General features: G+C 44.8%; 1 protein-coding gene across 2 annotated transcripts in view; it reads right to left on the bottom strand.

Annotated features, from left to right (window-relative positions):
- LOC146868576 (ficolin-2-like) overlaps positions 1-12282 on the bottom strand; it is a 254859-nt gene that overhangs the window by 107671 nt on the left and 134906 nt on the right. For both annotated transcript variants that reach the window (XM_085611422.1, XM_085611429.1), the window contains exon 6: positions 1623-1750. In XM_085611422.1, the coding sequence (XP_085467548.1) occupies positions 1623-1750 (128 nt within the window). The remainder of the gene's footprint in view (positions 1-1622; positions 1751-12282) is intronic.

Raw genomic sequence — 12282 nt, 5'->3', positions numbered from 1 at the left:
CCCATGGAGGCTTTTTCCTCTTGCTACACAAAGAAAGAGGAAACAATTGAGGTGAAATAAAGATATATCTCCTTGTTACGCATCCCCTGGGGCAGCTTACAGTTTTGACGCATCCTTAAGTTTACAGATCCTTGTAAATCTGGGAATGTGTCAAAATCCAAAGGAAAACTCCCCACAATGCCCATGGAATGCCCCCCCATGCAGTGTAAGGCAACGCATCGACTTGTGCTGCGTTGCCGTATATATCTAGGAGGCCATGAAAAGCCACGCAAAGTGACTTGTAGCGGACTATCTTGTATTGTGCGTAATGCAAGAATAAACTAAAGACTTACATATTAACAGTGCTTTCTGTCCCGGGCTGTGACCTCATTGCACTAAAAATACACAGGTCACACTATTCTCCACTGCACCAACCACTATTTAATTCTGTGGCGCTCTGGTTTCACACAGACTTCTACAGTGCATTAACTAATAGAGGTTTCATAAATTATTATAGTACATTTAACACTGAGTAACAACTTTTTAAAACGTATTTATTATTCATTGAAGCTGCCCGTTATTTTATATTTAGCTACCTGATGGTGAAAGACCTAAAAACATATGTATGTTTTAATTATGATGAATGATGTTCAGCTACCTCCGGTTACATGCAGTTGTAAATGCCAACTGTCAGCATCCCATGAAATATAGTATGGTTCTCATCTAATGCCATGCAATAACGTTTGAGCCCATGCATTACAACTGTTATACCAAGGGCCACTGGAATTATGTGATTGTGCAGCCGCAGCGATTTTGGCATAATTATAGATTTGCCGCATTTGCCACATAATCCATCATCTGCCGCATATTCTGCTGATTTTAACAAAACAAAATTATTTACTCAAAAGATTCAAATGTTACTAAAAGGAGCAACAGGTGTTGCTGCTCTGTAGAAGGCCTTTTGTGAAGCTGTACTGGTCACCTTTTTGTTGCTTATTGCAATATTTGGGTGTTAAACTAGTACTTATGAGGAGCAACCACAGATTGACCGTTTCTCTAGAGATCATTTATGGTTGTCAATGATAAGAAGTACCAGGGTCTAGAAATTTTTGTCGGGAGGGGGTCCTTACGCCTAAAACATTTTGATGGGGAGACTTGGCATCAAAAAGTTTGAAGACCACTGCTCTAGACAGACACTCTACTGTCCAACCTGAGAATAGACACATAGCAATATCCCCTCTCGGTGAGTTTTTATTTTGATTATCACAACTCAGTCGCACCATAACTAGTAACACTTTTTGTTGTAAGGCTCGTAATATTTGGAACAGTTCAGCTGTGCTACGGAGAATATATTTATTTACGCTCTATTACAGTTTATGATGGAAAAACGGATCACTATCTTTTCATATACCAGTGCGGGTACAATTTTGGTTAGTTTCAAACATGCAAAAGATGTTTTAGAAAAATATTGGGGTTTTATTAAATGCATAAATCCTGTAGGGTAACTGTTCCTATGGTGTGCAATCGCAGCTTTGAAAAGTGGTAGGAAGATTGAATGAGTACTTCATTATTAAATAACATCTGCTATCGAAGGCATGCCTCGGGGATGACCATATTATACCACCAGCTTGCTGATAACTTACAATCCATCCTCCTCCATCGGTGTCCATGTCGCAGAGCACAGTCAGGGGTCTCCGTTCCTTGCGGTAGATGGGGTACCAGCCACTGAGAATGGTCCCACTCTGCATCAGTTCCTTGCAGTTTCTTGCACCTGCATCATGGGTTAGAGAGGAAACGATAAGACCAAACTATCATACAGGCAAGGCAGCTATTGGCTATGGGGAAACCAAAATCAGGGAAAATAAACATTTTCCTTTCCATAAGAATCTTAGACAAAATAAAATATTGTTTATATAGAGAAGCAGCAAATTATCAGTCAACTCAAATCAAACCAGTCTCTGCAGTCACTGAAAGTGTTTTCAGTCACAATGAAGACAGTGCTACTGTACCTACTATATTGACAAAGGGCAGAGTCAGTGGCCCCACATAAAGCCATTAATCTAATTGCAAGGCCTTTAACTGGAATATAAAAAAACACCCACCTACAGGTACGTAAAAAACATGCTGCTTAAATATTGGAAATATGAAATAAGATGTCCTTTATAAAACACAACGCATGAATGGCAATAATACCTGGAGTTAATATCATCAAAATTAATGGTGCTCAATTTTCTGATCTCAGACAGATGAAAGGCTGAGCGGGCTTTGCAGTGATTCCAGCTTCTGAATTGCTAGTCGGGAGTGTTTAAGTAGCTGAGGCACCTTGCCAGCTGATGAAGTGTAAAAGTTCTCACCGGCGCTTCCCTTTAATGAAATGCGAAAACTGCTTCTTGAGCAGGAATAAAGGATTTAGACATTTTACAGGAAGATGTGATTGTGAGGTATGTGAACTATATCAGCTGAGGAAAGATAGCTAGTGAGAGTCCAGGGACTTCATTGCCCTGAAGGGGACCAGGGTTTGGCCTTCCCATTGATAGTTAAATATAAAGTGAAACCTGGGGAAGAGAGCCTATGCAGCTAGTGGAACCAGCCCACTGGGAGGGGGAGCTGGTCCCAGAACAGGTTTGATGTAGCGGTGACAGCTCATTTCCTTAAACACACCCCTGGCTTGCACACAAACTCCCTTTAGGTGCAGAAACATTATGGCATGTTGGCTTTGCCTCAGAATAGTGCACAGTGTAAATGTTTACAGTAAGGAAAATAGAATGTGCAGTAAAAGTGGGAAGGGCTGCCCCTGGAAAAGTTTCACTCTCTGTACCTGGAGAAGTACAGATGAGAAGCGGACATGTGGTTTGAGACCTGTGTGGAGATCAGAAGGGCTGGACGGACTTGCTCTCACTTGTACCCAGTATTAATATTTGGACTCCAAGGGACATTTGACTGGCCTCCTATGTGGCTTCAGGGACAGAACAAGTCACAAGAAGCTTTTTTCTGAAGTTCGCTGCTGTCTAGCAGCAACTGGAACTGAAATTGACCCTGCGGGTGGCTTCTGCTGTAGTCAGTCCGGGCCTCTAAGTGCTGTGTCTGAGGATTGGGGAGCCTTAGAAGTGATCAGGAGAAGCTGCTCCAGAAATTCTGAAAAGTTTGGGCTAAAAAAGGTTTTGGATTTCCAAGACTTCCGGAGTGTCAGCAAGACCTCGGCAGAAAGGTGAACTATTTTGAAGCACCTTCATAGGATACCGCTTCAGGCTTACCCCACTGGAGTATTTTGAGCTCCATAAAAAGACTAAGAGCCTTATTATGAGCACGGCGGTCCATGGGACAGCCATACTTGCGGTGGCGGTCTGACCAATGCCACCACTGAGGGTCCACACACAGTATGCAGAGTTTGGCGGTTGGACCGCCACAGGACCGCCGCGTCTGCCAGGGATCCAGCATTCTGGAATGGACACGCAGTGGAAGGGGGCAGCTATATGCTGGTAGTGCCGCTGCAGCACCATTGTGCACATTATGAGTTGCCTGTACACAGCCCCTTTCATGGCGGTGAGTCCACCATGAAAAGAGTGGCGGAGAGGCAACTAGAGGGGCCCTAAAAGGGCCCCCTTTCGCTCCTGTTCCTGGGGGTGCATGCAGGGGGGCACATGTTGTGCCCTCCTGGAACTGCACCCCAGTTCCTGCACAGTGTGGCATGCTTGCCACACCGTGCAGGAACGTGTTGCAGGGGCTGTCACAGCAGCGTCTGCCGTTAAGGCTCACCTATAAGCCTTATGCAGCCGCTGCCATGGGACTGCCACAGCACCGCCCGTCCGCCATGGATTGCAGCTGTGATCCAGCAGGCAGACGCTCGACCGGCTTGATGGTCCTCCTGTTGGCGGGGCTGTGGTGGACAAACAGGAGCACCATCAAACTCATAAGAAGGCCCTTAGGCTTGAATTGAATTTAGCAGACAGGGCACTCTGTTGCAAATACAACGGCATGCCTTGTTTGCCAAACTGAGTGCCCCCTGCCTAATTAAGAGTCTGGTGGACTGCAAGTATTCCATTTACAGTGCCCCCATAGGCTCTATCAATGGAGTATAGAAAATCTCCCAGGGTGTAGGGGTCATGTTTTTTTTATGGTTAAAAAACAAACTCAAGTTTTGGAATTTGATTTAAAAAAACAAAAAACCTTTGAAAAGTTTGATGGCTGGACGTCAAGGCTGATGTACAGAGTTGTGTGAAGGGCAGGTGGACAACTTTATATCTCTGTCTGCAAAATTCTAAATCAGGTCCTCAGTCTGAAGGTAGAAATCTTGACCTGATGAAAGGGTCAAAGCAACAACTTTGCTGCTACAAAGTTTTAATTTCTCCTGCTCAGAGCTTTTCCCAACAAAACCAACAGCTTCAAAGAGGCTTGTTCAGTGGCTATCTGGATTCAAGCGGACTTCACATATAGAGCCAGCAACATTGCCCCTCAGGAGGATATCGACATCAATTTCAGAGACTATGGTCCCGATCTAGATTTCAGCAGGTGGCCTGTCTCTTCACTAGGGCGACAGAGTAAATTACTCCATCGACCGGAAGGAGATTCTGCCCGCTGAATTTATAAATGACTGCCAAGCTGTCTGTAATTTATACGGCATTGGCAGGAACCGCTGTCATGGTGTTTCCTGTAGTGTAGTGCAGGGCTCCACCAACAGGACAGAGCCCTGTACCAAACTGTTTTTTTGTGTTTTTTTTTAAAGAAAATCCCTATGGAATATTCTTTTCCAAAATAAAAACGAAAATGCCCCCTTGCCATGGGAGTCCTCTCCTAAAGGCTATGGGAGCTTTTAGCAGTTTTCACTGCCCCTTACCACCAAGATTTTCCTGGCGGTGATGGGCAGTGAAAACTGACCTCTATTTCCACCAGTCGAAATCAGGTAGGTGGAATTACAGGTCTGCCTCCGACAGCCCTTACTCCACAGGGCCATTAAAGACTGGCGGGACAGAATAGTCTCTGGCATGATTAAACCTATGTTCCACAAGCATTTAAATTGGAAGGGCAGACCATTAGCTTGGCGGTTTAAATATTTAGTCCCCGTTGGAGTGGAGTATCTCTACCGAAATTACATGATTTCCTTAATGTTTGGCCTTCTAAATTGTTTACAAAACCCAGCGCACACTTTTGTATCAGGTTTTTACCCAAGATGAGATCAGAAAGGCAATTAAGTCAAGCAAGGGGAGTAAAGTGACTGGCCCAGATGGTATACCAGTGGAGCTATATAAAATTCTTGGGTATTCATTAGTCTCTTATATGACGTCCATGTTTGGGGAGATCTTAGAGCAGGGTATGCAGCTGCCAAAATCCTCTTGGAATGAGGCAATAGTGACACTTATTTTGAAGCCAGGGAAAAACTCAGAATGTTGTGAATCTTACAGGCCAATATCACTTCTTAATAGGGACTACAAAATGTTTGCAAAAGCTTTGGCAGAGAGACTGAGTAAAGTAGCTGGAGGGCTGCCACACAGTGATCAGAAGGGATTTCTCAGAGGAAGTTATATACATGAGCTAACGTATAGCCTTATTGGGTCCATTGATTTTGCAGCTGCTTATAATATTACTTTAGCAGTGGTAACATTATATGCAGCAAAGGCCTTCGATGGGGTAAATTGGTCTTACTTGGCTACCATCTTAAAACAACATAAAGTCGGGGAAAACTTTTGTAGAGAAATAAATCTAATCTATCAGGATCCCTCGGCGAGAATGTATTAGTGAATGGGAACTTAACCTCATTTAAAAAAATGTCTAGAGGAACAAAACAAGGCTGTCTGCATTAGGACTACAGCGGTTGAACCGCCACGGGACCTATGCTGCCACCAGGGATCCACGATTCCTGGCGGTGGCGCAGCGATCTGAGGCCCCTAATGTGCTGGCAGTGCCGCAGCAGCACTGCCAAGCATATTAGGAGTTTCCTCACTGCCGCACTTTCATGGCAGTGCGACCGCAATGAAAAGTGTGGGGGTGAGGAAATAAAGGAGGCCCTACAGGGCCTTCTTGTGCCTCTGCACCTTGTGGTGCATGCAGAGGGGCATGTGGTGTACCCCTCTGTTTGAATGCACCCCCATGTGCATGGAACGAAATGCACAACATTGTGCATTTTGGTCCGTGCAGAAACATACTTTGTCGTTCCCATTGCGGTGCCTATTTTAAAAGCACCACCGTGGGAACGCCAAAGACCTGCCCTCCAGCGACTTAAAAAGTTGTAATCTGGCATGTGGTCTGTTTTGGCTTTGGCACTGTGAGAGCGTGGAGGCAGCGTGGCAACCCCGGTCTCACACCGCCAAAGTCATAATAGGGCCCTTAGAGTGGAATGGTGTAGAGTGAAGGGCAGTGGAAGGGTATACAAATGTTAATATTGATCACATTTATGTCAATATGCACAATGATACACTCGTATCCACAAACAATATCGCATCACTATTAGCAAATTTGTCTGACATAAATTCTCCATCAACTCCGACTTAGAAGTATGTAGTCAGGCAGGCTCTGAGACCTAGGCCTGGAGTTACTTATTGGCAGGTCACATGTGAGCTGGCACGTTACCGGCAAATAAACACATGCACAGGAATCTCGGGTCAATCCCACAAATAAGTGCAGTGACAACACAACACAATGGTCCAGGGAGATTGGCCCCAATAAAGCTCACATGGCTGGAGGAGTGCGCACATTCCCAAACACCATAAAGTCAGATGCCATATGAAGTTAGGAGCACACAGCCAATCAGGACACAGTACACACAGTGATCACAAACCCCTTATGCCCCATTATGTCCATGCAAGGTCGAGACCCACCTGCATTTGTTATCAGGGTCCTAATTTAAGACCCCACACACAAGGCCCGCATTCTTTTACAAAAAGGATAATCGGAAGCACTTTATGATACCCAGAGAAGTGGATAAAAATGTGTTCAAATTGAATTTACTTTGAGACAGTCCTCAGGCCTGCTTCCATAACAGTGCTCCCAGCCAAAGTGTTGAATTAAACCAAATGTTCCTGCTTTGCCAGATGCCTCTTGTCGTTTGTTTTTTCAAGGTAAAATCATATTCGAGCAACACAGTGGAGGGGTGTTGAGTGGTGTAAAGTGGAGTGGCATAGAGTGTTGTGGAGTGGCATACAGTGGAATGGTGTAGAGTAGAATAGTGGGCTAGGGTGAAGTAGAGTGTTGCAGAGTGCAGTGACATAGAGTAGGCTAGAATGTTGTAGAGAGGAGTGAAGTGTCATAGTATGGAGTGTCGTAAAGTGTGGTGTGTCATACAATGGAGTAAAGAGGCACAGAGGGGATCTCTTAAAGTGGAATAGAGTGTCATAGAGTGCGTCAGCATAGAGTGGAGCGGAGCGCCGTAGAGTGATATAGAGTGGATACATTGTTGTAGAGTGGAGTGTCATAGAGTGGAGGTTCGTAGAGTGGAGGGTCATAGAGTGGACGGGCATAAAGTGGTGCAGAGTGACGTGGAGTGGAGAGTCGTAGAGTGGAGTGGAGGATCATAGAAAGTAGGGTCGTGGAGTGGAGGGGCGTAGAGTGGAAGGGAATAGAGTGGAGGAACATAAAGTGGAGAGGCATAGAGAGGAGTAGTGTCTTAGTTCCTCGTTTGTGCTTTCACAATTCTGATACATTCTGAAATATTTGCACAGTTTAATTACGGACATTTACATTTTTTGCTGTGTGTTAGAAAATAACGTTTTATTCCCCACCCCCCGTATCCAGCAAGATGGTCACATAAATCATCTTGCTGAAGTGGGAGAAAGAAAAGTAAACACCAAAGTCCTTCCCTCAGAAGACAGAGCCTGCCATTTGCCTTCTGTCTTTGAATGCACCGCAAATGTGACAAGATAAGAGCATAATTCAAAGGCGTGTTTACCGAAAGATAACACTGTCTGCTAGGCTTCGACCTAACAAGAGAAACTGAAAACGAATGCCCTGATTGCACGTCACACAAGCTCAGGGGCAGCTTCAGGAGAGTAGCTATTGGTAGTGCAGAAGGACCCAGGGATGTGAGAAGCTCATTGCACCCCAGCTATGCCTGTCTTTTAATATAAACCAAACGAACGATGGGCTCTCTTTCTGTGCTCACATTAGAGCCCACATCATCATCGGCATGTCATTGCTCAGTTCATGCCACTGAGCATGGGCTCCAGCTGCATGCACTCTCTCAACACCAAAAGTAAATCTTTCAAAAGAAATTCCTGAAATTGCATCCAAACCCATGAATGCAAAGTTATATTCTACCCCTCTATGGCAGTTACATCCTGCTCTTGACATAACAACAAATATCAAACATTTCCAAAGGACCTCTTGACCCAATGATTTTCTAACTAGGTTCCTCTTGTGCTTCTCTCCATGGCAATTATGAGGAAATAGCTCAGCTGCACAATGCTGGAGACCTAGCCAGGCTTCACTGGACATGTACTTTCTTCCGCTGTCCATTCATAATAATCTTCTATGACCTTAAAGGGGTCACAATATCTCCTGTGCTTCCTGGTATCGAAGTGACCTTTTATTGTTGATGCTTCACCTTCTGCAACTGTTCACCCAGCCCTTGAGAGTGCGCTGACATCGTAGAAAATACACCAGTCCTCGTGTTGAACTCGTGGAGAAAGAGATAGGGCCTGGCACGTCACCAAAGTGCATACATCTGTTTTTAGGTCTCGCCTATGCAGCGCGCATGCGCTGCTTAGGAAAAAGACCTATAGAAATCGCTCTGGCTTTTCAGCGCAAAACTTGCACGAATTGCATTGCTTTCAATGGCAATGCGTGCATGTTTGGTGATTCCCTTGCGGGAGCGAGCTTTGGCAACATATGTTTTCTCGCTCCCGCAAGGGAATCGCTGTGTGTTCTTTTGCACTCCCCCCACCGCTCCCACTTGTTAGCCCAGTACTGTTTCACTTCTGCGGGGCCGCGGTTGTGTTTCAGCGCTTGTGTTTTTAATTATCGCAGCGCGCACCACGCGCATGCTTGATATTATTACTTTAGTGAGCACGGCGCCCGCTAGGGACACCGCACTCACTTTATTTATTTATTTATTAAAGTTGGCGAACCTGTGTGTGAGTGAACTTCTATGATGGTCCGTGCATGGGTCCCTCTTTGTCCGGGTGCCTCCGAGGCTTCATGTCTCGTATCTGTGGGTCTAATGGAGGCCGTGTGTTTGTGTCTTTGTGCTGGCTGTGCCTGCACGTGCATGTTTTGTTTCGCAGATTTATATAGCGCGAACTTGACCCGTAGGCATCGGAGTGCTTTACATGGGCACCAGTCACCAGTCACAATGACACACTGATGCCTCTAGCAGTTGCTGTGCTTGTGTGTGCAGGGGTTATGATGACTGGTGTCTGTGCTTGTCTCTATAGTCATGCACTATAAAAAAAAGCCAAGACTCTTCAAGGGCACCGCTGGGACCACTTAAGTGACTCTCAGGAGGGCAGCGCCAGCGGTGACCTCACCGCGCTGCATTATCACCAGAGGTGAGTAATGGGCGAGGTATGTTCCCGGGAGCGACAGTGGGACTCACCGCGGCCTTCCACTCACTCAGCAGTAGCTCTAGCCCGGCCTTGCCCCCCCTCAGGGTGAGCCACGAGCTGGGCTCTCCCACCTTCTTCCAGAGTAGTGCCTGGGTGCTGCCCACGGGTTATATCCCAGAATGCAAAATAAGTCCCGGTTGTTTACAGGCCGGAGGTTGGAACATGCTAACGGCGCCATACATGCCCTGTGGCTACTGGACACCTTAGTCATTGCCCGTTTTACTTTCTAGGAATGTTGCGAGATTTACAAAGACCCCATAGAAATAAAGTCTATCAAAAAAAGTAAGCCAAATTGGGCCCAATAGTGCTACTCCGTCTGACCCACTGTGATACAGCCAGGATTGAAGGTTAATGGGAGGCTCTGCCGCTCTTGAGCATGGGATAAATTAATCTTGCACTGCGCCATAGAGTCATGTATCAGTTATTCTTTGAAGGCAGCAGAGAGACAGACTTCTCGTGCTCCTCCTCTCTGCTGCATTTGTTTCAGAGAGTGCACGAGGCAGGCAGGTCTGCGGGCATGTCTGTTATCTGTGAGGCATATCTCGGTGGACAGGAAAAGCCCCTGAAAGCTCGAGCTAAAAAAACAATTTCAAACGTAGTCTGTGTCTGATCTGAAGCCCTCCTATTTTCTTGACCGAGATAGGTGCCATGCAAAAATGCAAAAAATAAAACTGGATTCTGCCTTGGTACAGCAGCGAAGAAGATTTCGCCTCAATGGTCCTCCTCTATTAATAGAATGCCTTTCAGGCTATGGCCTTGGACACTTGTTCAAAACAAGCATTGGCATAGCCAATAGGTCTCGCCTTTGGGACCTTTTAAGTGCTTAGTTATCCAGCACAATACCCTTGGTGCAACAACATCAAGTGTTGCATGGCTAAACACTTATAAGGTCCCAAAGGCGAGACCTATTGGCTATGCCAATGCTTATTTTGAATGATTTTACTATAGTATAGATCGGAGCAGTCCTGTGTATACATAAGTCTAACATATATGAGACGTGCATTGATAAGAGCAATACTTTTAGTTCTTGTCTTGGTAAAAGGATTTTACAAAGTTTCAGTGCCACACAACACAGACACAGCTTGGGCAATAGCAGTGCCATCTGCCCTAAAACAAACAACAAATCCGAGCATGTGGCAACAGTGCACGTTTCCTTCACACATAGAACAGGTGAATTTCAGCAGTGCATTAACATCAGTTACAAAGACTCGTCATGCACAGAGGGCAGGAGGCAGTAGCGCAAGTTTCCTTTTACACATACAACAGGTAAACATCAACAGTGCTTGAACATCAATTACAAAGGTCCTTTGTGCATGGAGAGAAGGTGGTAGAAGTTCATGTTTCCTTCCACACACAGAACAGGTAAACATCAGCCGTGCATGAACATCAGTTACAAAGGCCCTTGGTGCACATAGGAGAGGTGGCTGTAGTGCATGTTTCCTTTCACACACAGGACAGGTACAGCTTCTCTCACTTAGGGCCTTATTACGAGTTTGGCGGTCCACGGACTGCCTGACTCATGGGGGCACAGCAGTGGCGGTCTTCCAACCGCCCTATTACAACCAGGGCAGTCAGGCCTCCCTGGGACCACTGCGCCCCGCAAAGCACATTACGAGTTTCCTCACTGACATGAAAAGTGTGTCAGTGAGGGAACAAAGGGGGCCCTGCAGGACCCACTTGTGCCTCTGCGCCATGGGGTACATGCAGGGGGGCACATGTTGTGCCCCCCTGGGTGCATGCTCCCCAAAACCCGGGTTTCAGTAGGCACTGTTATTTTTAAAGCACATATTCATTGTTATTAATTCTTTAATGTGATGTACATTTGCAATGTCTTATTTATTTGTGTACTTATTTTATAACTTTACAGTCATTTTCTTTTATTTTTTGGAATATGACAGCCATTATAGTTTAATGTGGAAGTCTTTCAAAATATTTAACAAATTATGTTATTGATTCATCTATAATTAATGTTTCATTTTAAATGAACGTCTACATTTATTTATGTTTTTAACTTTTTGATGTCTGTCAGTATATCATTAGCTTTTATAAAACTTTTTATTACATTTTTATTACGAGTTGTGGTGTACCTTGGTGGAATGGCTGGGTTGTGTTTTTTAAAAGAAACAATTCTAATTAGATAAAAACTTGAAAATTGCAAACAAATTATTTGATTTTTAAATGGATTTTTTATGATTGCAGTTTTTTAGGTTTGCTTTTTTACAGGTCTTGGAGGGCTATTTTTATGGGGTTTTTTCAATACGCTGAAAATCTATTTTAACAATTCTGATATATTTTTTAAGAAAATATTTTTGAAATAAAAATGTTTTATTCAAAATTTAGCGTTGTAAAACTTTTATTTAAACTATTGAATTACTTGAAATGTGTAGGTCTGTTATTTGGTCTATTGGATCTGACCCCTCCAATATTTGATGAACTGGAGTTTGAATAGAAAATCTGACCTACTCCCAGCCCTTCATTAAGAATGTTTTACCCCACTCCAGAGTTCATGCACTTATCCTAATTAATTTTTAGATTGGAACTAAGGGGTCGATTAGGATGGCGGTCGGAAATGCATTCCGACTGCCGTGGTAGTGGAAAATAACCGTCTGCATGTACCGCGGAAAATGTGGCGGTCAGATTAGGATGCACTGCCAGAAAAATCCGACCGCGGCGGAAGGATTCCACAAAACTCCGCCGGGAATGTCCGGAAAAGCTGAAAATCCGTCTGCGGCAGTCGGATTTGCTGTGGAAAGACCAAAAACCGCTGTTC

The sequence above is a fragment of the Triturus cristatus genome, chromosome 1_2, assembly GCF_964204655.1.
Source record: "Triturus cristatus chromosome 1_2, aTriCri1.1, whole genome shotgun sequence".
Lineage (NCBI taxonomy): Eukaryota > Metazoa > Chordata > Amphibia > Caudata > Salamandridae > Triturus > Triturus cristatus.
This window is presented reverse-complemented; position numbering and strand designations above follow the sequence as displayed.